Here is a 24,495-nt window from a genome sequence, read left to right as displayed (position 1 = left end):
TGTTAAAAAATATTGCATGATAAAAGTACATTATAGCATTATAGTGGTGTGTAAATTTGCGACCAGTATCAAAAACATGCATGACTATAAATGCGTTCATACTGCAACTTGTTCAGTTAAATTGTGCAGTGTCACTAAATAAACCAAAATTCTATCAACAAAGCCACACTTTAAGAATTTCCACAGTCTTTATAACACTGTAAAAAAAAAAAAAAAAAAAAAAGGAGGGGAAAAACAATGGCTCTGTTGACTTGTTTACATTTTACTGTCATGCTCGACTTTGTTTAAAGTGGGCCTCAATTTCCAAAAGTCCTTCAGACATCTTGACTTTTGCAGGACAAGCATAGTGAGCTTAAGAGAGAGAAGTATCACTTATTTCTGATGAGTAGTGTGGTTTAAATAAAATCCCCTGGTTCACAGCCCCCAGGCAAATCAAGCTTGATTCAGAGCCAGTTGAACAAGTTGCCCTTGTTTCTTGTCCAATGTATCTTTAGATATAAATTTTAAATACAACCAAGTTTTGGAACCTACTTACCATCACGCAAATGGTATCAGTCTCAGCTTAAATTAAAAACAGTTTAAATTTATAGAGATTTAAACATGTAAGCGTTCACACTGGTCTTGGTTTAATATGCCAGAGAGGTTGAGAAAGCCAAACATTTCACCATAGATTAGGGTTATTTTATTGTTTGTGTGTGTGTGTTTGACAAGATTTTTTTACTTCCAACTAAACATTTCAGATGAATTTTAAATGCAATTAAAAGTGGGATATTTAATTCTTAAGAGGACTTTCAGAAATGCAGTCCATTAGTGCAACAGAGATGCTGGAACAGCTGGAACATTAAGAAATGCATATCTGGAATAAAACCGAAGTGACTGATACAATAGCCAATTAAAGCCAGTTGAAAAACAACTTGAAAATCAAGCCTGACACATGTTTTCATGGGCTGTCTTGAATAATTTGGGAAGTCAATGCAATTTTTTACTGAATAAAATCAGAAATATACACCTTCCAGAATTTGCGTGTGTGTGTGAAACAGATTGTAATTCATATAGTTCTCTGAAATACATGTTGTAGTTGTTATATAATGATGAATGTCAAAGATGAAATCTGAAGGAAATGTTTAATTTTTAAAGGCCTTGTTATTTGCACTCCATGGCAGCTTTGCGAGAGCACCACCGCTCACAATTTTTTTGGCTGCTATCTTCTTTCATCATCTGTGGACAGATCTTTTCTCTGTTTATCTTTCATTACCTTTGAACCACAGCCAAATACAGCATACAGTCCTAAACGCAACAAAACACAAACCTTCATGATGCAATTATTTATTTATTTTTTTTCAAAAGCAAGGCATCTTACCCTCACGCAGTCCCTTTCCCCTGAGAAACACTCAGGCTCCCTGATTCTGTCCCCAGCCTTTCATTTACATTTAAAGTGGCTGCAGACAGGCCTGAGTGCAAACTGGATGGAGGAGGCCTCCACAGTCTCTGAGCTCTAATAAATGGAGACTCTGAGGGGTTCTGGGGATTGGCTGTGACACAAGGTTAACCTGGGTGCAGTTTCATTCGCAAGAGTGGGTCAAAGCTCAGCGCAGGGGAGAGTGAGATTTAGTCCCTCATGTGCGAATATGTGATGTGAGAAGGCATGTTTGCTAACGCGGTTGCGTTTTCTCTCATTTAGCATTTAGTAGGTGCTCTGCAGAGAAAAACACATCAACAAATGGATGAATATTAGTATTTGTGCTTGTTTTCCATGTGAATGTAGTCTGTGTCCTGGGTTTCACACTGAAATATGGTTTATTTAAATAATATTCAGTTATTTAACATTATCCAGGTGCTTCATTAACAATGGGTCAATAACATAAGATTGGCCATGAAAAAGAAACAATTTTTTTAAAATCATTTTTAAAACAAGTGCTTAGAAATGTACTGTTTGTATTTGTTGATTTCGTGTTAGTTTTTATTTAATGACTCATTTTCTGAGGTTATTATTACTTTTTTAATATCAAGAATTTTTGGTTAATATCATTGTTTTTGAGAAGTCACATCACATGATATTTTAAAGTCTAAACTTGCCTTGCCATAGACTTTGACCTTGACACAGTTGTGAAGGTTTGCATGGTCTTCTTTATGAAATCATTTCTTGTTTCGTGTTTTTGTTTTTTTCAGAATTTTGGTTGCATCACTTCATTCTGGTTATTATTATTTTTTAAATAATGAAATATTATACCAGGAATCAAAACAACAACAAAAAGACAAATGTTCAGCTGACAAAAATGACCATGTACAAACAATAAAGAGTATATTTTCCACCTCTATTTACGTGCCTGTACGACAAAACAGTATATATATGGCAGTAATAGATGCTTACTGAGCTTAGATGATCTCTGTCTCGAGAAGTGATGATGTGGTGCAGAATAGCTCAGCTGTATTTGAGACCCAGACACTAAAAAAAATTCTCTTTCATTTTCTCTCAACCGCAGCAGCTGATAGACACTTTAGTTCACATACTCCCTCATTGTCGTTCTGTCACACACGCATACACCTGTTTATAGAGACCAGGCTTTACCACTCTCACAGACAGACAGTGATGTAATGAGAGATGAGCCTCTCGATGAGGCATCGTGCTTAATCATATGGAATGTAGCATTAAGAGTGTATGGCGAGAGGAACAGGCTTTGATAAATTAAAATCCTAATTAAAGAGTCTCCAGCAGACAAAACCAGCACTGGAGACCAACTCTTGTGTCATTAGCATAGCCGTCATCTGGGGGCACTTAAAGAACTCTTCCTCTCTCTTTTTTCCCTTGCAACTCATTTTGTTCTGTATTTCTTCAGAACTCAACTGAATGTTTTTTTTTTTTCCAATTTCTCTCTTCTTCGCCTTGGCTTCCTTTCGTTGCCATTTATTTTCACAGTTTTCTTGCCTTATCTTATTGCGTGTTTGACGGTCTGTTTTTCTTATATATCTGTCTCTCTCTTCACTATCTCAGTGCTGCCTCTTAACCCCGCTCCCTCCCTCTGCCGTTCCTGCTCCGGCAAAGTAAACAAAGTCAATTATAATTTCACACTGTATAATTATTTTCCCTTCTGTGTAATCTGTAAAAAGCCTTTTAATTCACTCTCTCTCTCTAAATACGCTATCAAAGCTGTGCTTGAAAAGAGCAACTTGCCTGAGAATCAAGGCAAGGAGAAAGTGTTTCATCTTATATGTTGAGCTTTTTTTAACTACTGCATTTTGTTTGATTCCATCATTGTAAGATATGTTTAAATCTGCATACTTAGTGCACACGTTCTCATGCTTGTGTTTCCTTTATTGCTAGTAGAACATGGCGGGTTAATTGGTCACAGATTTAAATTATTAACTGGCTGAGAACATTCCCACCTCTTGTAATGAACTTATCTGATGGACTATGTGTTGCTAAAAACTGTTAATTGTTTAGTGTTTTTGTTTGTTTTGTTGTTTTGACAACCATCTTTATATATGTATCTATCTACAGTATATTTTTTCCTATTATTAAGTTGGAAATGTTTCAGAGTAATGATTTAAATATATAAATGAAAGATAGAAAAATATTTACAACAGTTTATTGTATGCATTGTCTGTCCATCAAGTTGAAACAATGGAGAGGTCACATTTCTTTACCACTGAGGTTCACAATTTCACACAGGTGCCATCGAATTGAAAATTGAATTTACCTTGGCATAGTTGAATAACAAGAGTTCAGTACATGGAAATGACATACAGTGAGTCTCAAACTCCATTGTTTCCTCCTTCTTATATAAATCTAATTTCTTTAAAAAAAACTCAGAAGAACAGGCGAATCTCAACATAACACCGACTGTTACATAACAGTCAGGGTGTACGCCCCCAATATTTGCATATGCCAGCCCATGATTGAGGCATTAGACAAGGGCAGTCAGTAGGGGTGTGACGAGATCTCGTGTCACGAGATCTCGCGAGACTAAAATGTGACGAGATTTCTCGTCGAGGCGAAAAGTAGTCTCGTGATGTTGCCATGACAGAGTGGTTAGGATGATTAGGAAAGAATATGCCACCGCTATGTTTACATTACGCCTCCACTGTTGTTTTGCTTTTTATTTAAATAAATAACATTTAATTCAGTTGGATAACGGTCGCCACCGCTCCATATTTACAGAGTTACGCGCGATTGTGAAAGTGAAAGTAAACGCGAGCTCGCATTCAAACGCGATGTCAATACCCCGCATTTTGAAAGAGGCTCCCTGATGAATACAGCTATCTCTCAATATGAAAGCTATTTTAGGCTGGGCAGTGTAGTTGTAACCATCTCTTAGCTCTGTATCAAAGAAAAATGTGGTCTTATTTGCACTTTGAATATTGAGAGAGTGCGATTATGGTTGCACTTAATGTAAAGTGTTACCATAAAAATGAATAACAGTTTTCTCTTAATCTTATTAAGCACAAACAATAAGGTTTTGTTATTCAACAATTCATTTGTTAACATTAGTTAATGCACTGTGAACTATCATGAACTAACAATGAATAACTATTTTTATTAACTAACATAAATAAAGATTAATAAATACTGTAGCACATATATTGCTCATTGTTAGTTGATGTTGGTTAATGTTAATAAATGAGACCTTATTGTAAAGTGTTACCATTTTTATTTATACTGTTTTTATTTCTATGATCAGTTTGTAGAAAGGAGTTCAGTTAGGAGGTCAAAAGTTGTAGAAGCTCATAAATCATGTACAGCAAGGTGTGAAGAGACTGAAATCATACAGAAGAGAAGTCAGTCAGTTGAGTTAGTGGCAAAACCTTTTACAGTACTTGAGTATTGTTGTCTTTTACTGCATATGATAATTCATACTCAGAAAGTTGAACTGAAATGACATGTATTACAAGATGATTAGTTAAAACATTTCAAATACATCTGCAGAATATTTTTTCTGGTCATGTATTTCGCCATTGAGGATTTCTTAAAAATAGTGTGTAAAAATCTTGTCTCGTGAACTCAATCTCGAGTCTCGTCTCGTCTCGTGAGCTACCTGTCTCATCACACCCCTAGCAGCCAGTATTAACGTCTGGATCTGTGCAAAGCTGAATCATCAGACTAGGTAAGCAAGCAAGGACAACAGCGAAAAATGGCAGATGGAGCAATAATAACTGACATGATCCATGATAACATGATATTTTTAGTGATATTTGTAAATTGTCTTTCTAAATGTTTCGTTAGCCGTCGCTATTTTCATTTTTAAACGCTTTCTAGTCTGTATAATGCATAAACACATCTTCATTCTTTATAAATCTCTCCAACAGTGTGTAATGTTAGCTTTAGCCACGGAGCACCATCAAACTCATTCAGAATGAAATGTAAACATCCAAACAAATACTATACTTACGCGATTAGACATGCTGCATGACGAACACTTTGTAAAGATCCATTTTGAGGGTTGTATTAGCTGTGTGAACTTTGTTTATGCAATGATAGAGACGAGAGCTCGGGAGGGGGCGGAGAGCGTGAGCAATTAAAGGGGCTGCAGCCTGAATTGGCGCATTTCTAATTATGCCTCAAAATAAGCAGTTAAAAAATTAATTTAAAAAAATCTATGGGGTATTTTGAGCTGCAACTTCACAGACACATTCAGGAGACACCTTAGACTTATATTACATCTTGTAAAAAAAAAACGTTTGATGGCACCTTTAAACTTGTAGTTTATTTTACAGCAATATTTTGTAAAGTACAGTATTTACCTGGAAACTAAAGTTGCCAATAAAATCCTGTAATACCCCAAAATCCAAGGTGATGTTGTAATAGTTTAACATTGAAAATGCTGAAAAGAATCATTTTAACAGTAATATATTGATTTATATGTATTAGGATGAACAATATCTGAATACATTTACAAATGAATAAAAACCAAGTCAAGGGTGTTGCAAATAAATATTTATTAAAACTGGCAGCAAGGCATTGCAAGGCTTTTTCTGGTAAAACTTTTTCAGTCTTTCAACTGTTAGAAACTTAAATTACATAGTATCACAAAATAACTTCAAATAATAATAGGCATTTAAGTCATATTCTGAGTAGAACATTAACTTTTAATAAAAAGTAAGGTCAATAAACAGAATTTGGCATTTTGGTAACCAAAAAAAAAGTCATTTTGACTCCTATTGAAACACACTGTAACTCAGATTTTTTTAAAGAAAAAGATTAAAATAAAATGCTATAACATTATGCCACAAATTCTGTTGTTTGAGCTTATCTTCTATTAAACTAAGAATATTTCATCAAAAGACAATATATAAACACTCAAATTTCATTAACCTTCTGAGATGAGCACACACATGACGGTTGACTGTTGTTCCTCTTCTCTGAGAACTTCCCACTTGTTTTGCCTCTGCTTATTGTATCTTTCTTGGCTCCAGTGAGTATTGTGATTCCAACAAAACATCTGCACAAAAATACAAGCAGAAGCTTTAGAATAATGTTCAGAATTGAATAAAACTAGCTCAACAAAATAAAAGTAAAATGCCACTTATACCATACAATCAGCATTCGCTGCACTACTAATGTATGAAGTAGTGTTAAAGTAGTGTAAATGAAATAAATATTAAATAGTATATCTCTAAAGAACTTACCAGGAATTATAAATAAATTCAATCATTCTCACTCTCCTCCAGTCAACTGGATTTCAAATTTGAACGAAATTCTTTTAAAATATATATAAAGTAATTTTTATATGCAGCAGGCACCCCAATACTCATTCAGATGAGCCCAAACACTCCTGTCACACACATCTCCATCTCAGCACTGATGACATGTTATACCCTCTGATGTGCTCTCACTCAGTCCCCCTTTTTTCTCTTTAACAGTTGAGCAGAAAGGACAGCTGGAGAAGGAGAGTGGTCTGCAGATTCTTGAGGCTGGACTGAGTGATGTAAGTCTGAGGAAAGGAGTCTTCTTTCTCTCCCCTCTTCCTCCCTCACCAATGATGACATCCTCCTTTTTCAGAGTGCAACCCCTTATTGAGTGTATTTTACTCAAAATCTGTCATCAGCATTAAATTGTGAGGAAAGTTCAAATCATGGATCTGAGACCTTATGCTGTTTATCTAAATGTCTTTTGGAGTGATAATTGTACATTTGTGGTGGCCAAGAACAGTTAAGGGCTTTTCACATTGCGCTTAACATCATTGTTTTAAACCTGGCTTTTAATCCCGGGTAGAGGAACGTTTCACACTAGTAATTTATGAGCTGGGTTTTTTTAAATCTGTGTTTTAGAAACACTGGAGTAGGGTTAGCACCACAATCTCATATTGCAGTGCCAAACATGTGTAGTGTTAAAGGGATAGTTCACCCAAAAATTAAAATTGTCATCATTTACTCACCTTCAAGTTGTCCCAAATTTGTATGAATTTCTTTCATCTGCTGAACACAGAAAAGAAGGTATTTTGAAGAAATTGGGTAACCAAACAGTTGACAGTAGCCAATGACTTCAATAGTATTTTTTTCCGATTTAGCAAAAGAAAGAAATTCATACAGGTTTGGAACAACTTGAGGATGAGTAAATGATGACACAATTTTCATTTTTGTGTGAACTATCACTTTAAACAATGCAGTGTTAAGGGCCATTCACACATTCACATTACTTTTCCATTGTTTAGACAGATGTGTATAACCGTTGCGCTCAGGTCTTTCGTCTTTTTCAGTGTTTTGCGCATGACACAGCATTCTAAAAACATGGCGCTCAAGTTAATATCAGTTCAACTTGGGACCTTGCATTTTTTTCCCCATTCCAACCAATTGCATGGGTCATATTTACGTGTTTTGGGCAGTTACATAAATAGAAATCATTCTCTACATGGCACAGCTGATTGGTTCTTGCTGTATCAGTAGCAATGAGCTTGGTCAGCAATTGCTGTAGCAGTTGCAGTGAGCTTTCAGAAACCCTCCACCTTCCCCAGCTCCACCTGTATAAATCTGCTATGGGTAATTTACGTATGCTAAATTGTACAGCAGCAGCATGTCTTTCTTGCTCACAGCAGCATGTTGTGTATGTATTGGCAGTAGCAAGTCCCGTACATGCTCTGCAGCAACAGAAGCAATAACAGCAGCAGCTTAGCAGATCTATCCCTCCAAGATCAAACATTTCAACATTGTCATATCCATTACCATGCCAAACACTCAGAGTTTTCATGACAGAAACACCACGTGTTGTATATAAACAGAAGTTTAAGAAGGGGAAATGTCAAATGGTGACAGTCTCTTCTTTACTCAACACCAGATAAAATATGAGTGAAACAAGATAAACCAGGATTCTGTTTACCCGGATGTAGAATGAGTCAAGTTTCAAGTTTGGAAAGCCCTTTAAAGGCTTAAATACAACAAAACTCATAGCACTTATGATTAGCAGTCAACTAATAAGAAAAAGTCTTACCTCTCACATGAAAGGTTGAATATCAGAATTAAAGTCCTGTTATCATTGCAGTTGGTTTATTATAAGGTTTCTGTGAACAGCATATGATGCAAAATCTAAATGGTACTAAATGGTTACCAAATTCATATGTCATGGCTTTTGTGTGTTATTCCCAAAATACTTCAGAAAATACTCTATTTTCATGGTGCATTTCCAAAACTGCATAGTTTTACTGTAGCATGATTTGTTAGCTTGCTCAATTCCTGTGAATTATAGACCCCTTAATCGCCTACGTCACTGTGACGTCACCGCTCTAGCTGGAGGCAAAACATAAATAAGAACTCATAGCAAGCGCGCTAAAAGTTTGAGGTTTTGACTTTAAAATGTCGTTTTGTTGTGTTTTTGGCTGTCAGAATAGAAGGAACAGGAATTTTGGTTCAAAACTAAAGTTTTACCAGATCCCGGCAGACATTCCTTCACAGAAATCAAAAAGATAATTGTGGTTGAATGCAATATGGCGTACAGACTGGATGGAGACGATCATAAATAATGCTTGTGTTTGCAGTGCACACTTCATATCAGGTAAAATAATCGAAGCATATGTGAAGGTGTGTTGGTTTTATCTAGTTCAAATCAGCAAGTTTCTGTTTTATAGGTGAAAAGTCGCCAACTTTCAGTGCACTAGCTAGCTTAAATGTTAACGTACTGTACAGCGATAGATGTGTGTGCCATCCTTTGAATGGTCTCTTAAAATAATCCACATTGCTAGCCATAATCATAGTTAGCCCAGCGTTAGGTTACATTAGACAATAAGCCTTGACAAAATTCCCCGAACCACCCGAAAGTAATTCATAAGTTGTCTAGGAAATATCCAAAACTTAAGTTAATTTACAAAAATAGCTGCCACGGTCCCGCAGAGTCAGTGACTGTACATATTCGGACAGTTCTGAACCTTCTTCTGCAGCCATGTTTAATAAATCCCTCCTAAAACATGCTAGCTTACGCTTGTCAACATTGAGTCCAGCGTCTCTTTTTACCTCCAGCTAAGCCCCGCCCACCAGGAAACGTTGCAATGTTTACAAACTTTTAAGGGGTCTATTAGATCAGATAAAACTCCAAAAGCCGAATCAGGCATTTATTTTCCAACCTTATAATAATAGTACTTCCTTAATTTTCCTAATATTTTAATGAATTGAAACGTCTTACACCCAAAAGTGTGGGGTCAAATCATAAAGACTTCTGTGATTGTGTGCTATATATTTATTTTTGTGTGTGCGTGTGAGCATGTGTGTATATGTCTGCGATTGCTATTAAATAGAGCTAAGCTGCTCTCTCTGTCACTTTTTCAATTCGCTGTCTGTTGCAGAGGCAACATGCCAAATATACTCTGTCAATCAAAACGGCCACACAACAGAAAGAGAGAGAGAGAGATGGAGGGACAGATGGTTATTAGTTATCTCAATCAAATACATGGACAGAGATGTTTAGAGACTATTGCCTAACACGCAGACATTTGGCAGTTTCACTAGATACTTTAACCTGAAATGATTAAAAGTGCTGTTCTTCATGAAACATAAAACCAATTATAGCATAAACAATACTGTACGAGGATTTACCAAAGGGGGGGTTTAGTATCTTAGATTGAAAATGGTAAAACTTGTTTTGATTTTATTTAGGATAATAATCAGAGAGGATATCCTTGCACTGTTCTCAGAATTGAACTCTCATCCCCACTGACCACCTGCTCTTAATTCTGTGTTGTTTTGGTTTTAGATCTATAGTCGCCCATTGAGCACTGCTTAACAGCTGTTAAGCTGTATTCGTGCTACAAACCAGTGCATTTATGATAAAAAATTAAAAGAATATAACAAATACAATTTTGCAACATTAAGCAGCATATCAGACTGTTTTTGTAAGTTAAAATTGTAGAATGTTTCATTTTAATTTTTGCATTAAGTAATTTAAACATACTTCCTTGCGTTTTAAAAACTGTTGTTATATTTCTGATGAATTGCATGCATGTGGCATCAAATGTGAGCATTTTATTTTTTTCTTTTTTTTTTTTTGTGACTTTGGACAATCACTGAGATGGATGTTTTTAATTTTCAAGTCTCCTTCCTTGTGCTGTTTTCCGACTCTCCCATTACATGAAAACCCAGGCATTGATTGTTTGCCAAGAATTAACGTCAAGCATATTCCTATTGAAAGCAGCACTTTGATAACCCATCCTCCCACCTCCACAAATTGTTTTCCGATCCACTTAGGGTTGTCTCCATGCCAACATAAGACAAACACAACAATAGAAAGAGGGGGAAAAAATAAATAAATAAAGGGATGCATGTTTTTTGACACATTAAGCAAGAGATGCAGCCATCTCGCTAAGACAATAACAGGATTAGCTCAAGTGCTGTCAGTCTGTGAGCTGACATAATGCAGCCTTTAATATTCATAAAGAAATTAAGTGAAGAAGGTTTTGAGGGGCGGTGGACGGATGTGATGAAAGGGGAGGGTGCGCGTGCATCCGCATTGATAAATATTCATCGAGGCCTCTCAGCGGAGGTGAGAATGTAATCAAGTAGGGTATTGATGTGCCGGCAGCCTTTATGAACCTGGTCTAAATGAGCTTTCCAATAGAAAATGTGACCATAAGACCTCAGTATGTGTGCCACAAACAAGCAAAGAGGAGAATACATCGCAAAACAAGCTGCGCTTCTTCCAACTCATCTATTATCTTTTCATCCACTGTAACTGATGGGTTGGTATAAATTTTTTTTTTTTAAAAAACTGTCATCGACATTATTATTTGAAATTGACAGGGTCATGAAATGGCTTTTGTTTTACTGGTGTGAGCTTATTTGAGAACTTGTTTGCAAACTGTTCCTGAGTGCATAATTTTGCAGCACAGACTGAAAACATATCATGTTGTTTATAGAAATGAACGGTAATTAACATCCAAATTTGCCCTTTTTAAATAAAATTTTAACAGCAAGGATTTTTGTAGTGAAGTCTCTAGTAAATACTTGAACCCAGAGCTCTCATTACAGCACACTGAAACTAATACAGGAATTTCATTCTCTCCGCACTCTCACCTACCTCTGACAGTCATTTTCACCATGCTGTATGGGTGCAGGGCAGCTGTCTAAAGTTTGTCATGTTGGCCCGTTTTGTTGGTAATTAGCCTTAATCACGACTGCTCTGCAGGGGTCGACGGAGGCATAAGACTCTCAGCTGGAAGGGAAAGAAGAATTATCTCAGCTGTACGAATGTGATCAGATAGCGCTGAATAAAATAAAATAAAAAGCCGTGCAGAGCTGTGCATATGTCTGTGTGTGTTTCACCGGGCAGAAGTGTGTGTGAGTAGGTGGATTGACACAGGTTATGAAAGAAGTAAGGAGAAAAAGGATGTACATGTAGGAGAAAAAAAAAAAAAAAGGATAGAGCAGATCATAAAGGTGCACGATTTGGAGAAAAAAGAAAAGAAAAGATAAAAGAAGAGAAAAGAAAAGCCTTCCCATGGGGGCCAATCAAGTCATAGGATTCCTCTTACCTCACGCATGACTGAAATCTCTCTCTGTATCTGTCTTCTAAAGTAATGACAGAAATGCTTAGCTAGAGGTCTGATATGCCAGTGGTGGATTTGACTGTGGTAGATGTAGACTGAGGTAAGTAAATGTCAGAGAGATAAGGAGGGAGGATCGATAGGCCTTCCACAGGTCACACCTCCATGTGGGCACATGCAACATTTAAAATGAAGACATGATTATTTGATGTGATTTCTGAATGTCATGTATAGCTCCTGCATGTAGAGATCCAATGATATTTGCACCTAGGTTTTTTTTGTTTTTGTTTTTTAATGATCACACTAAACCAATACAAAGGAACACACTAAACCGTACAAGGAGGCATTTAGCATTTCTTAACGGGGGCGGTACCGCCCTCCAGGAGCTGTTTGGAGAACATCAGGGGGTGCTGGAAGCAATATCTTTGCAATATCTTAAAAATGGTTATATTGTGAAATATCACTACAATTTCAACAAACAGTTTTCTATTCTATTAAAATACAGAATGTATTTTAAAAGTTATTTTTTCCTGTTACTCCAGTTTTCAGTATCACGTGATCTTCAGAGCTCATGCTAGTATGATGATTTAGTGTTCAAGAATCATTTCTTCTTATTATTACGCCTATTAGCTGTAAATGGTTGTGCTGCTTTTAGAAATGCGCTATGTGTGGAGGTGTTTTTAATCAGGATTTTTTTTGATGAAAAGAAATATTGAAATGGAAATATGAAATGGAAAATAGAAATGTGAATTCTTTGAAATTCTTTAAAATATAAATGATATATTTAAAACAAAATAATTTTAATTGCACATTTACTAAACAGGACAGGGAGCATATAATATATCACAGTGTAGTAAACAAGCTTTTCAAGAGTTTCAGTAAAGGAAGAACCAACTGAAATCTCTTCTGTAAAAAATGTAAAAATTTCTTAAACATGATTTTGTAACACGTCTCTTTAACCTCTTTCAAAAGGGTATATCAGATAGAAATTTAAAGACATCTCAACATCGCCAAAGGCTACAGCACTGAAAATCATACTACACTTAAGCTTTGTAAATCAAATGATTACACTTATTGTTCAATCAATTTAATGAATCCTTTTGCTGAATGAAAGTTTATTTTAAAAAGGAATTCTACTGACCCCAACCATTTGAATGGTAGTGTATATAATAATAGGCCTATTAATATTCAGGGAAGACAATTAGACTACATGTTAGATAATGGGTATTTTATATACCCCCCCCCCCCCCCCCCAAAAAAAAGGTTGATGACCATTGCATTAGAGTGTTTTTTCAGAAATATATATCAGTTATTTATAAAATATAGTAGAAAGCAGGGTGAGAGAGAGTGAAAACTGCAAGAAGGGAAGGGGAAGATTTCTTTTTTTAAGTTGATAGTTGATAAATGTGTTGATTAATGTTTTAATGAACTCATTTGCTGGCCAGTATATCATATCTTTCTCCCTGTTAAAAGATGAACCTCTTTATAGCTCCTTCCTTGATTAAAAGACAGAGAAAGAAAGAGAGGCAGAGAGAGAGAGAGAGAGAGAGAGAGGGGATGGGTGTTTAAGGGATGAAGAAACACAGGGCCATGCAAAAAGGATGAAAAATAAAAGGGAACGGGAAAAGGGGAGAGCAAGAGGACCAGGATATGTGAAAGAAATATACATAGCTCATAAAAGGCAAAAGGAAAAGCCTGACCTTTTTTCCCTCCCCCTATCATTGCCAGAGGTCATGGGGGGCACACAACACCTGGTGATATCACCCGCCCCCTGACCACCTGTATGTCAGCTGGCCCAGTTGTCATAGCGACAGTGACTCTGCCGCCCCACGTCAGCTATGATAGGGGTTTCCATAGCGACTAAATCCCAGACACTCTATGTCAGATGCACAGGCCTATCGTTAACTCAGTCTTTGCCTAGCAGTTGGTGGGAAGTGTGGGAGACATCCAGGTGTAGAGAGGTGACGGAAGGAGAGCTTTAAAAAGAACTGTCTATCTTCACCCAAAACCAGTGATGCATTTTGTCTGCCCAAAAGCCTTAAATATTTTTGTGGCAACAATTCAAATCATTAACATTAGATTATGCAATAGCTAACATGAACTAAGAGTGGACAATATTTTTATAGCTTTTATTAAAGGATTCACCCAAAAAAGAAGTGAAGTTAATAAATGTAATTTCGGGAGGAGTACGCCCATCTAATCTTCCAATTAATACCAAGCTATAAAACTAGCATCTTACCTCTTCCTGTTACCTCTTACCTCTTTTGGCATCCCTCCTCCTCCCCTTCTCCTCCTTTTTGTACTAATTTTGCCTGTTATAGGAGGGTAATCAGAGCTTGAGTAGGATATTCTTTCCGAGCCCCTCTATAGCAGACAGCAAGCCAAATCTGTTTACCACTTACGCTAAGATTTTATGGGCACACGAACTCGTGAAAATTCTGACATTAATTACTCACCCGTAAGACCTTTGTTCATCCTCGGAACACAAATTAAGATATTTTTGATAAAATCCAATGGCTTTGTGAGGCCTGCATTGCCAGCAAGACATTTAACACTTTCAATGCCAAGCTACTAATGATGTATTTAAAACAGTACATGTGACTTCAGTAGTTCAACCTTAATGTTATGATGCGACAAGAATACTTTTTGTATGCCAAAAAAAATCCCAAAATATTGACTTTATTCCACAATATCTAGTGATTTCAAAACACTGCTTCATGAAGCTTTGAAGATTTACGAATCTTTTGTTTCGAATCAGTGGTTCAGAACGCTTATCAAACGCTTATCAAAGTCACGCCCCCCAGTGGTGAATCATTGAAATTTCGAAACACTAATGATGTAACAAAGCTTCGTTTACTGAAATCATGTGACTTTGGCATACGTCCTCCGATTCTAAACAAGATCTGAAGATGAAAGAAGGTCTTACGGGTGTGGAACGACATGAGGGTGAGTAATGACAGAATTTTCATTTTTGGGTGAACTAACTCTTTAATCACTACATATACTAATTCATTTTTTAACATTAAGTTAATAAATACATTATAAATTAACCATTAAATAAATATAATATATAAATATGTGGAATGAACACCACGACATTTCACTAGGAGTTTGATTGGCGGGCGATCTAACCAATCTTAACGCCGAATCCACCATTATGTCTGACAAAGCAGTCAGGAGAGAGTAGATTAACGTCGGTGGACTTGAACTTCAAAAATGGTGTGTACCGACGTCTTTCCACGGTTGAAACAACATTCCTTCTGATGTTAATTCATGTTTATTCGATGATATAAATGAACTAGTAGGAAGATATGATCGGTTCACGAGTAGCTTGAACTGAGGCGCTACAGCGATCTGTCATGACACATTAAAGAGCCACAAAACCATATTTATTGTTTAAATTTCTCTAGAAATGACAAAATTTTGTTTTATATCAAAAGTAACCTGCTCTGTCTTGTCTATTGACAAGTTTCTCCGCAATATATTTTTCACTATGTGAGAACATGATATGTGGCATGAGAGCACCATGGCTTGTCGAACATAGCAACAGTAACTAAAGGGGGCGGGTCTTTGCAAATGGTCAATTAACAATGAAAAATTGTATATTAATGAAATATACTGTAAAAATAATGTTCATTGTTAGTTCATGATACTTAACTAATGTCAATGCAAGAAGTTATCATTTTTGCTGCTGTTGTGATGGATTTTGAAACAACAACCATTTAAGTGTTCTCAGCAATATACTGTATCAAAGACTATAGAATAACACAAGACGTATCACTCGTATTGTTTTGAATGGGATAAAGTGTAACGCGCAGTATGCCAGAATAAGTCCCGCCTTCAAAATAAGAGCCAATCGGCGACTAGTAAAGTCATCGCGTCACTGCAGCGGCCGTTAGAAACACTGGTTTCTATAGAAACAGTCAACGCGCACCTCCGAAATGAGGCACAAGAGACGTGCATTTAGGTCTGCGCATGCGCATTAGCTTGACCCAGCCTAAAAAATACAGGTTTTTTTTGTCATGATTCGAGCGTTTGGAAAAAAAATTATGAGACAGTTGTTGTCAGATTTCATTGGTGATTTCAAATATGAAATTTAATCGAAAGCTTGACAAACAGCTTTAGAGAATTTGATGTTTCCCCATTCAAAGAGATAGGAGCTGCATGGATGCCCAGGATGCCCGAGAGGCTTTTCAAAGATGGTCGCCGAGTGAAATGACTTGTCTTAAAGGGACTTTGACTGTATGTGATGGAAAAGATTTGAATTCCAAATTCAAACAAAAACAGAATAAAGTTCTTCAGGTGCAATAACAGTTTTTTGTGAAAGTAAAAACATTGTTCTGAACATTTGTTGAAAATGTCACATCAGGGAAAAAACGAAATATATTTATTTGAAAATCAGTGCTTTTGCGTATGATACTATAGTCCATTTAAAAAAAAAAAGAAAAGAAAATACAAAGCAGGTTGCTTTAGGTGAGAAAGGTTGACATTTACTTGAATTAACGTGTTTCAGAGCTCATGACATGAGAGACAGAGAGACTGGCCTGTAATTATTGCTATCAGATGGGTCAGAGTTGGACTTTTCTGAGCAGTGGAGATTCTTCTGGCATCTTTGCCATCAGACATTAGACAGACTCATCAAGAAATTGTTGATAATTGGGGAAGGTCAGTTGAAGTGAATTGAAGGAAAAGAGATGGGATGGGTTTGAGGGAAAAAGTGGTAGAATAATTAACTGTGCTGGAACTGTGCTGTGTTTGGAAGCTGTTCTAGATGGAGTGTTAAAATGGCTTCAGGAGCAGGTAGTGGGAAGGTTGTGTATAAATGAGCTGCTGTTGGCTACTTTATTCTCAAATTAGCAAGAGGCAGATCCTAATTCCTGGTACAGGAATTATTCCAGGGTGTTTATGCATGGATGCAGCCCATTAGCAGTTGAATTCTCCAAGCATCCACTTCAACAGATAATGCAGGAAAGATCAGAAAATCTGTGACAGGCAGGAATCCTAACTCCGAATTTCCTTGTGTGTGTATGTGTGTGTGTGTGTGTTACTGGGGACAAAATTCTTGACCTTGTGGGGACATTTTTTGGTCCCCATGAGGAAAACAGCTTATAAACTTTCCATCCTTGTGTCTATGGAAATTCCCCATAAAACATGAAAACCCAACGTGTGTGTGTGTGTGTGTGTGTGTGTGTGTGTGTGTGTGTGTGTGTGTTTGTGTGTTTGTGTGTATCTTTTTGTATGCATTTTTATGAAGAAAATTAAGCATGTCTTCATGCTTGTTTTCATAGAATAGTCTTACTGAGAGGCTTGTAAACCTTGTCTGCTTATTTACCTTCAGTTATTTCACCTTAATTTAACTAGGTAGGCCAATTAAGTGCAAATTCTCATTGTAGAATGGGAGCTTAGCAGGTAACAAGGGATAGTTCAAACATAAATGTAATAGCAAAAAATAAATAAATAAATGGAGGGGAAAAAAAAGAGACAGAGTGCTAAATGAACTGAAACATTAAAAATCTTTAATTAATAACAGCTGTTGTAAAGAACATTTAAATATGTAAATTCATAAAAAGACAACATATCGGGACAAATGTATTAAATGAGATTTTAGAGTACAACTGCATGCTATCGAAACACCTCTGACAAAAAGAGTGTTAGTGTGTATTTTCCTAGGTATGTGAGCAAAACCACGGGTTACCAGACTCTCTCTCCATCCCTGCATTGACTCTCTCTCTCGTCCCATCTCTCTCTCCCCCAACCCAACAAGAGAGTAGAATTTGATGCAGTGGAAATAAACATTAGCATATAATACTGTGACATGTCAAGGAAGGGATCTGCTGTTGAATCACCTCTTGCAGGTGTAGAAACAGGAAGAGGCTTTCTCCAATAAGTTGGCCTTAACAAATGCAGGCCTTTCACCAGACCCTTCCTTTAGATCTTTGTCTGCCTTGCACTGCTAGTGTTACACTCTATGTTACATATGTGACATATGCTCAAATACAATATGTATCCACATTTCAGTCTGGCAGATAAAACTCAGCTGAAGTATTATTATGAAAATTAATGAAGTATGAACTATTGTGAACTACAAAAAATTCAACTAAAAACACAATTAATCTATAATTCGGCTTAGTCGTTTTGAAAAAATTTTAATGTTATGCAAAAGCAGTCCATTTTGGTCTTGAACAGTATCACAGTTCTTTCTAATACTGTAATTCAGGTTTTAAATTGAAACCTGAAAATGCCTCACACTTCTATGAAGCAGTTAATATAACAGCTCTTCAGTTGGTGTGTAAGCTGATGTTTTACCGCAGCACTTGTGAAGTCTTTGGGGGGACATATTGGTGTTTCTGTTGTTATATGTAAATGGGGTTTCTGTAAAAATCCCCGTTCGCACTGACGACTCATTAAGAAGCTTCTCAGAGTCACACATGTGTCAGATATTAGACAGTCAGGAGACTCTGGAATAAAATAAAGAAGAAGAAGAAGAAGAAGAAAAAAAAGAATGAATACCAAGCCATACAAAGGCATTCACACATGGTTTGTCTTTTCACTTATTTGTCCCCAAAGCAGTTGGGCATGGTGATGACTTCAGTGTAAATTATAATAAGAAGTTATTAATATGCTAAAACATTTTATAGCTTGGAATTTGAAACTCGCCGTTGTATTTATATAAAAGTTCTGGAAGGTACTGAAATGTACATCAATTTCTATGAATGGAACATTTGATACATTCCACCGTGTTGATTAGAAATAACCTTGAAGATGTTAATCAGCCAGATAGAAAGAAAGAGACAAAGTAGGGATCACCATGGCAACACAAATATTTGTTACACTGAAGGCCAACAAATATGGCCTTCGTGTCCACTGCGCGGTGGCACAAATGAATATCCACTTTACCACTAATGGTGGCTTTCAGCTTTTGCGCAGCCAATACCGCACTTTAATGTGGTGGTTTTTTGTGTACATTTTACGTGAGGGAGATCACAACTGCACAGATTAAAGCCTGCTGTGAAGATCACCTCAATCTAATCAGGTGAATGATCAGATTATTATTGATTCAGTAACAGAAGGTCAAAAACAGCAGCACAACAGGCCTGTGTGTGCTTCCATTGTGCAAGGAAAATGTGTCAATATTTACCTGGTTATTTCCTGGCTTGCATGTGAATTCATGGCAGATGCTTTACTCAGTTTGAAATTCATGATAAGAAACAATTGTTAAAACTGTCAACACTTGTTGTTGTAGGCAACAACAAGGTTGTTGGTTTTCTTGTAAGTATTTGTTCATAACTTATTTAAATAAGTGCCAGATTGAGGAGTAGGGCTTACTTAGGTGTGTCCAGTAAACATCCTAATTTCACTAAATATAATATACATGTTTATTGAATATTAATTTTAATAGACATAGTAGGGATAGTTCACCCCAAAAATGTTATCATTTACTCATCCTCATGTTTTTTCAAACTTGTTTGCAAGTTTTTTCTTTTCTTTTTTTTTTTTTTTATATGATTTGAAAAATCTGTTTTGTTTTTTTGTCTGTATAATTTAAGTAAATGAGGTCCAGTGATGTATTGAGTTTTATTATATGGACAAAATCATTTGCAGAAGAAAGAAAGTCATCCATTGTGTCTGCTTTGTTGTTGTTTGGAGCAAACAAATAGATCATAATTCATAACATGTTTCTGTAAGCACTTACAGAGTGGACTTTAACATATCCCACTGTCCACTTTGAGCAAGGCTGGACATAATTTGGATTTGTGAGTCGGTCCAGAGATTCTTTACATCTCCACTGCAGAGCCATGTTATTTCTGCCTCAGACATCAAAGCAAATGATGTTGTTCTCCTAATGCAGGGGAAAGAGGGAGTAACACAAATGAAATGAAATCACAGATAATAAATTGATACTGAAATACCAAGAGTGCTGCACACAACTTCAAAGCTTAACCCTGTTTCCTCTTTCCTGCTCTCTTTTCATTTTTCTGAGGGTCTTTCAATGGTTTGGAGATGAAAGTCCTCTCTTTTTAGTGGATATCCTATATTGTATGTGTGCATCCAGTCGTGCATGTTTTAAACATTTGAATGTAAAGAGGCCATGGCATGTCGAAGAACTCTATAGTGTTATCTTTATCCAATGACATTTTTTCTTATTGAAAAAAATTCAAGGTCTTTTTAATATTTCTTAACCACATTAATTGACTGCTGTCTTACCTTTCCAGCCTTTAATAATATTGTTGTATTTAAAAAAAAAAAACATTTTCTAAAGCTGTTTTATCTTTTTTTCAATGTTGTAAATATAAGGTCAAAGACCCTGTCGCTTTTTTCTTCAAAGCTTAGCTTTGCAATTATTTGCAACACTAACTGACATCATAAACACCTACACTCGCAACAGATGGAGAGCATCCTAACTTCCTGTGCAAAGAGGCTTTGTGTTAACGAGGTGCCGGACTGCTAATGTGGTGTAATGTTCAGATTGTGTGAACCTGTCGGATAATGTATGTGTGTATGTGTGTGTGAGCCTGGATGTTATAACTTTGTTTATGCTGCATTTTTAGAGTCAACCTAATGTGCCAACATTTGAGCTGCCTGTGATAGAGATTTCAGTGGGCACATCAACCGCCACTAACAACAGCCATGCTGTTAGGAACCCGGTCTGCCTGCTTTAAAAGTAGCTTAAATGCCAGCGGTTGCTGTGGTGGATCCCTGTGTGAAATGTCATATTGGAGCAGTCGCTGCAGAGTGACTCTCTTTCTTCCCTCTCCCTCATTCTCCCTCTCTGCTTCTTTCACGGGAGCAAGGGCTCCAGAGGATGGTTGAAAGCAAGGAAAAAGAGGTGGACTCGCGACTCTGGCAACCTTTTACCAAGGTCTGACCTTTTGGTCAGGGAAAGAGCGTTTGATGGCGGTCTGTGCAGGCAACCCCCCCCCCCCCCCCACCAATCAACCACTGAAGCAGCTCTCCAAAGCAGTGTGAGTTTTTTTTTTTTTTTTTTTTTTTTTTTTTGAGTGTTGAAAGGGAATAGTGAGTAACTTGTGGGCACCTGCATCTATCCCTCATTACACCTCCCTTTCCTTCTCTGTTTTAAAAGGTAATGGATAGGTCAGCCTTAAGCTGATGGGATTCAAACTAGCTATTTTGACCTTTCACCCTGCACTCTTTCTACATCATCTGACAGTGACAAATGAGAGGCCGGTGGTTTTATGACAATTGCAGCTTTTACTTTGTGTTATTTTAAAGTTACATTAAAAGTACTGTAAATGCTGCTGCTGGCATGCCATTAGAGCTGCTCTGACAACAAATGCATTAAATTAGACATCACTCCCACAAACTGCTCTCGTGGCACCGTTTTATTCCTTGAAACACAAAGACCATTACCTCATGTTATATCAATAACACATTGTCTGTCTATTGATTCTAACCTCCAACAGAATAATGGCATTTTTCCTGAAACATGCCAACTATATTCCTTACCTTGGCTTAATTAAAACCAGTGTTGGGGGAGCTACTTTGAAACTATACCTTGCCAAGCTGCAATCGTAATTTGAAGTAGTTTGACTACAGTACAATACAAGATAGAAACAAGACGTATCTAACTACATTGAAGTAATGTAGCGAGGCAATATGTTAACACTACCATTCAAGACTGTTTATTTGATCAAAAATACATTAAAAATGCTAATATTGCGAAAAATTTTTTACGATTTAAAATAATGGTTGTTTATTTTAATATACTTTAAAATGTAATTTATTCGTGTGATGGTAAAGCTCAATTTTCACCAACCATTGCTGTGACAATGAATTAAACACCTTACATAACTGAGCAGAAAACAGTACAGGCATTCAAATCACTGAATGATTTTTGAGAGTCTGTCATTAACATCAACATTTAGGGAGAATTGATCCACTACAACCCTCACTACATATCTGAGTGTCTGTCTAGCCTTGTTTGTTTGATTATTAGACATTGAAAACAACCTTGTAGTGTTTGGTCACGTTACACTGCAGCTTCCTGGATATAAAGTCGATCATTACTAAAAAAGTTACACTGTTATGAATCTATTGACAAAAAAATTTAGTTACGTTAGTAGTGTCACTACTTTTAGCTAGTTACTCCTTTAACAGTCTGTGAACTACTTTGTAACCAGTCCCATCCAAAGCAGTGATATGATGGGTTTATAAAAGTCAACTGTTATTTGAATGATCCACTATTGCCATATGTTAGTCTAGTCTTGCTTTCCTCTCAGCATGTCGTCTCATTCGTGTGTGTGTGTGTTAAAAAGAGAGCGAGAGAGAGAAAGAGAGACAGAGCAAGCACCCTCAGGCAGTGAGGGATGGTGGTGCGGGGTCACAGCTGGGTACAGTGCTGGGGTTTAAATGTCAGCCTGGCAGGGTCTCCCTCTCAGTGGCATTTTGTGGGACATGTCACATGGTAAAGCACTGGTGGGGTCAGATATAGAGCAGGTCTGAAGCCCAGTGAATGGGCTACTGCTGTTCCTCACGGCAGGCGTCACTTTGTGAGTCTATCGGCAGAACACTTTTAGAGACACGCTGTAATACCACTGACATTAAAAATTACTCTGACTTCAGTTGAGACGGTTTAGCTATGTCATAGTGTTTTGAGTATGCTAGCAGCTATTGTTTTCTGCTGATTTCTGGCCATGCATGCTACAGCAAAAGACGGGTGCTTTGATTAGGGTTATGCAACACAGAAATAATTCATTAAAACTTAAAATATATGAATATAACACATATTAGGGCTGTACTACATTAAAATGAAAGTTTAGACAGTTCAGTGGTATTAGAAAATTGAGTTCATTTTTGTGAGTGCAGGATTGAAGGATTGCATATTTCAGTGGTTTTACTTAAATTGCTTGTGTAAAAAAGGTAAAAACAAACATTGGATTTGTTGGAATAGGCCAGTAGCATAAAAAAAATCTTTTATCTATAATTTTCACAGATAGACACAACTTTTATGAATTTTGTAGCCTAAATGCAGTTGCCAGAAGCAAAAAGCCAAAGGTAGGCTATAAATGAACTACACCACGGTCGCTTGAATTCAATGTCACCAACACTTAGCCTCTGACAACTCTTTCAGTTTTTTATCTAAAAACATTTTCTGAGAACATATGAGTTAGAATAATTTAGAAGAGCGTAGTTTTTAGCATTACAAGGCTGTAAAAGTGGACCGAGTTAACCTTTTCGGCGTGGTGACATTTAAAGGGTTAGTTCACGCAAAAATGAAAATTCTGTCATTTATTACTCACCCTCATGCCATTCCACACACCGTAAGACCTTCGTTAATCTTCGGAACACAAATTAAGATATTTTTGTTGAAATCCGATGACTCAGTGAGGCCTCCATAGCCAGCAATGACATTTCCTCTCTCAAGATCCATTAATGTACTAAAAACATATTTAAATCAGTTCATGTGAGTACAGTGGTTCAATATTAATATTATAAAGTGACAAGAATATTTTTGGTGTGCCAAAAATAACAAAATAACAACTTATTTAGTGATGGCTGATTTCAAAACACTGCTTCAGGACGCTTCCGAGCATTATGAATCAGCGTATCGAATCATGATTCGGATCGCGTGTCAAACTGCCAACGGCTGAAATCATGTGACTTTGCCGCTCCGAACAGCTGATTCAACACGCTGATTCATTATGCTCCGAAGTTTCATGAAGCAGTGTTTTGAAAGCACTATATAAGTCGTTATTTTGTTGTTGTTTTTTGCTCACCAAAAATATTCTCGTCGCTTTATAATATTAATATTGAACCACTGTACTCACATGAACTGATTTAAATATGTTTTTAGTATCTTTATGGATCTTGAGAGAGGAAGTGACATTGCTCCCTATGAAGGCCTCACGGAGCCATCGTATTCCAACAAAAATATCTTAATTTGTGTTCCGAAGATTAACGAAGGTCTTACAGGTGTGGAACGGCATGAGGGTGAGTAATAAATGACAGAATTTTCATTTTTGGGTGAACTAACTCTTTAATGTCCCCAACTGCCTGTGTAGTCCCATTTAGCCACTTGTTAGCAACCCTCATTTTCAAGACGCATAACAGCTTTAAAAATTGACGAGTGGGGTAATACTGATGTATTTTATATCGTAGAATAAAACGTGAAAGTGTCTTGAGCTTGCGTTCACCACAGACCTGTAATAAATTTAACCAAAATCCCATTCAAGAAACCCACTGACTTTGGGGTGATGAAACCGGAAGTGCTAAAATGCTAACTCGCTTCCGCGTTTTGGCCTACAAAGTAATGTCATACCAGCACCACTCTATAATTTGCTGATTTAGTTCAGGATTCTTTGATGAATAGAAAGTTCAAAAGAACAGCATTTATTTGAAAAATATTTTTTTTTGTAACAATGTAAAAGTCTGTTACTGTCACATTTTGATCATTTTAATGCATCTTTGATGAATAGAGGGGAGGTATTATCTTTCCAAAAATGTACTGACCCCAAACGGTTGTGCATGCTGTTATTACTGATTTATGCATTTTTCAGTGCACAAAATTATTTGGACA

The 24,495-nt window shown here is 36.7% G+C and overlaps 1 protein-coding gene across 1 annotated transcript in view; it reads left to right on the top strand.

The window, feature by feature from the left end:
• Positions 1–24,495, top strand: part of ptprn2 (protein tyrosine phosphatase receptor type N2) — a 218,961-nt gene that overhangs the window by 132,079 nt on the left and 62,387 nt on the right. Inside the window, exon 12 of the mRNA XM_067400639.1 lies at positions 6,859–6,923. Coding sequence (XP_067256740.1) covers positions 6,859–6,923 — 65 coding nt within the window. The remainder of the gene's footprint in view (positions 1–6,858; positions 6,924–24,495) is intronic.

This window comes from Chanodichthys erythropterus, chromosome 11 (assembly GCF_024489055.1).
Source record: "Chanodichthys erythropterus isolate Z2021 chromosome 11, ASM2448905v1, whole genome shotgun sequence".
In the NCBI taxonomy this organism is placed as follows: Eukaryota; Metazoa; Chordata; class Actinopteri; order Cypriniformes; family Xenocyprididae; genus Chanodichthys; species Chanodichthys erythropterus.
Note: the sequence above shows the minus strand (reverse complement) of the source record. Positions and strands in the feature narration are given on the sequence as shown.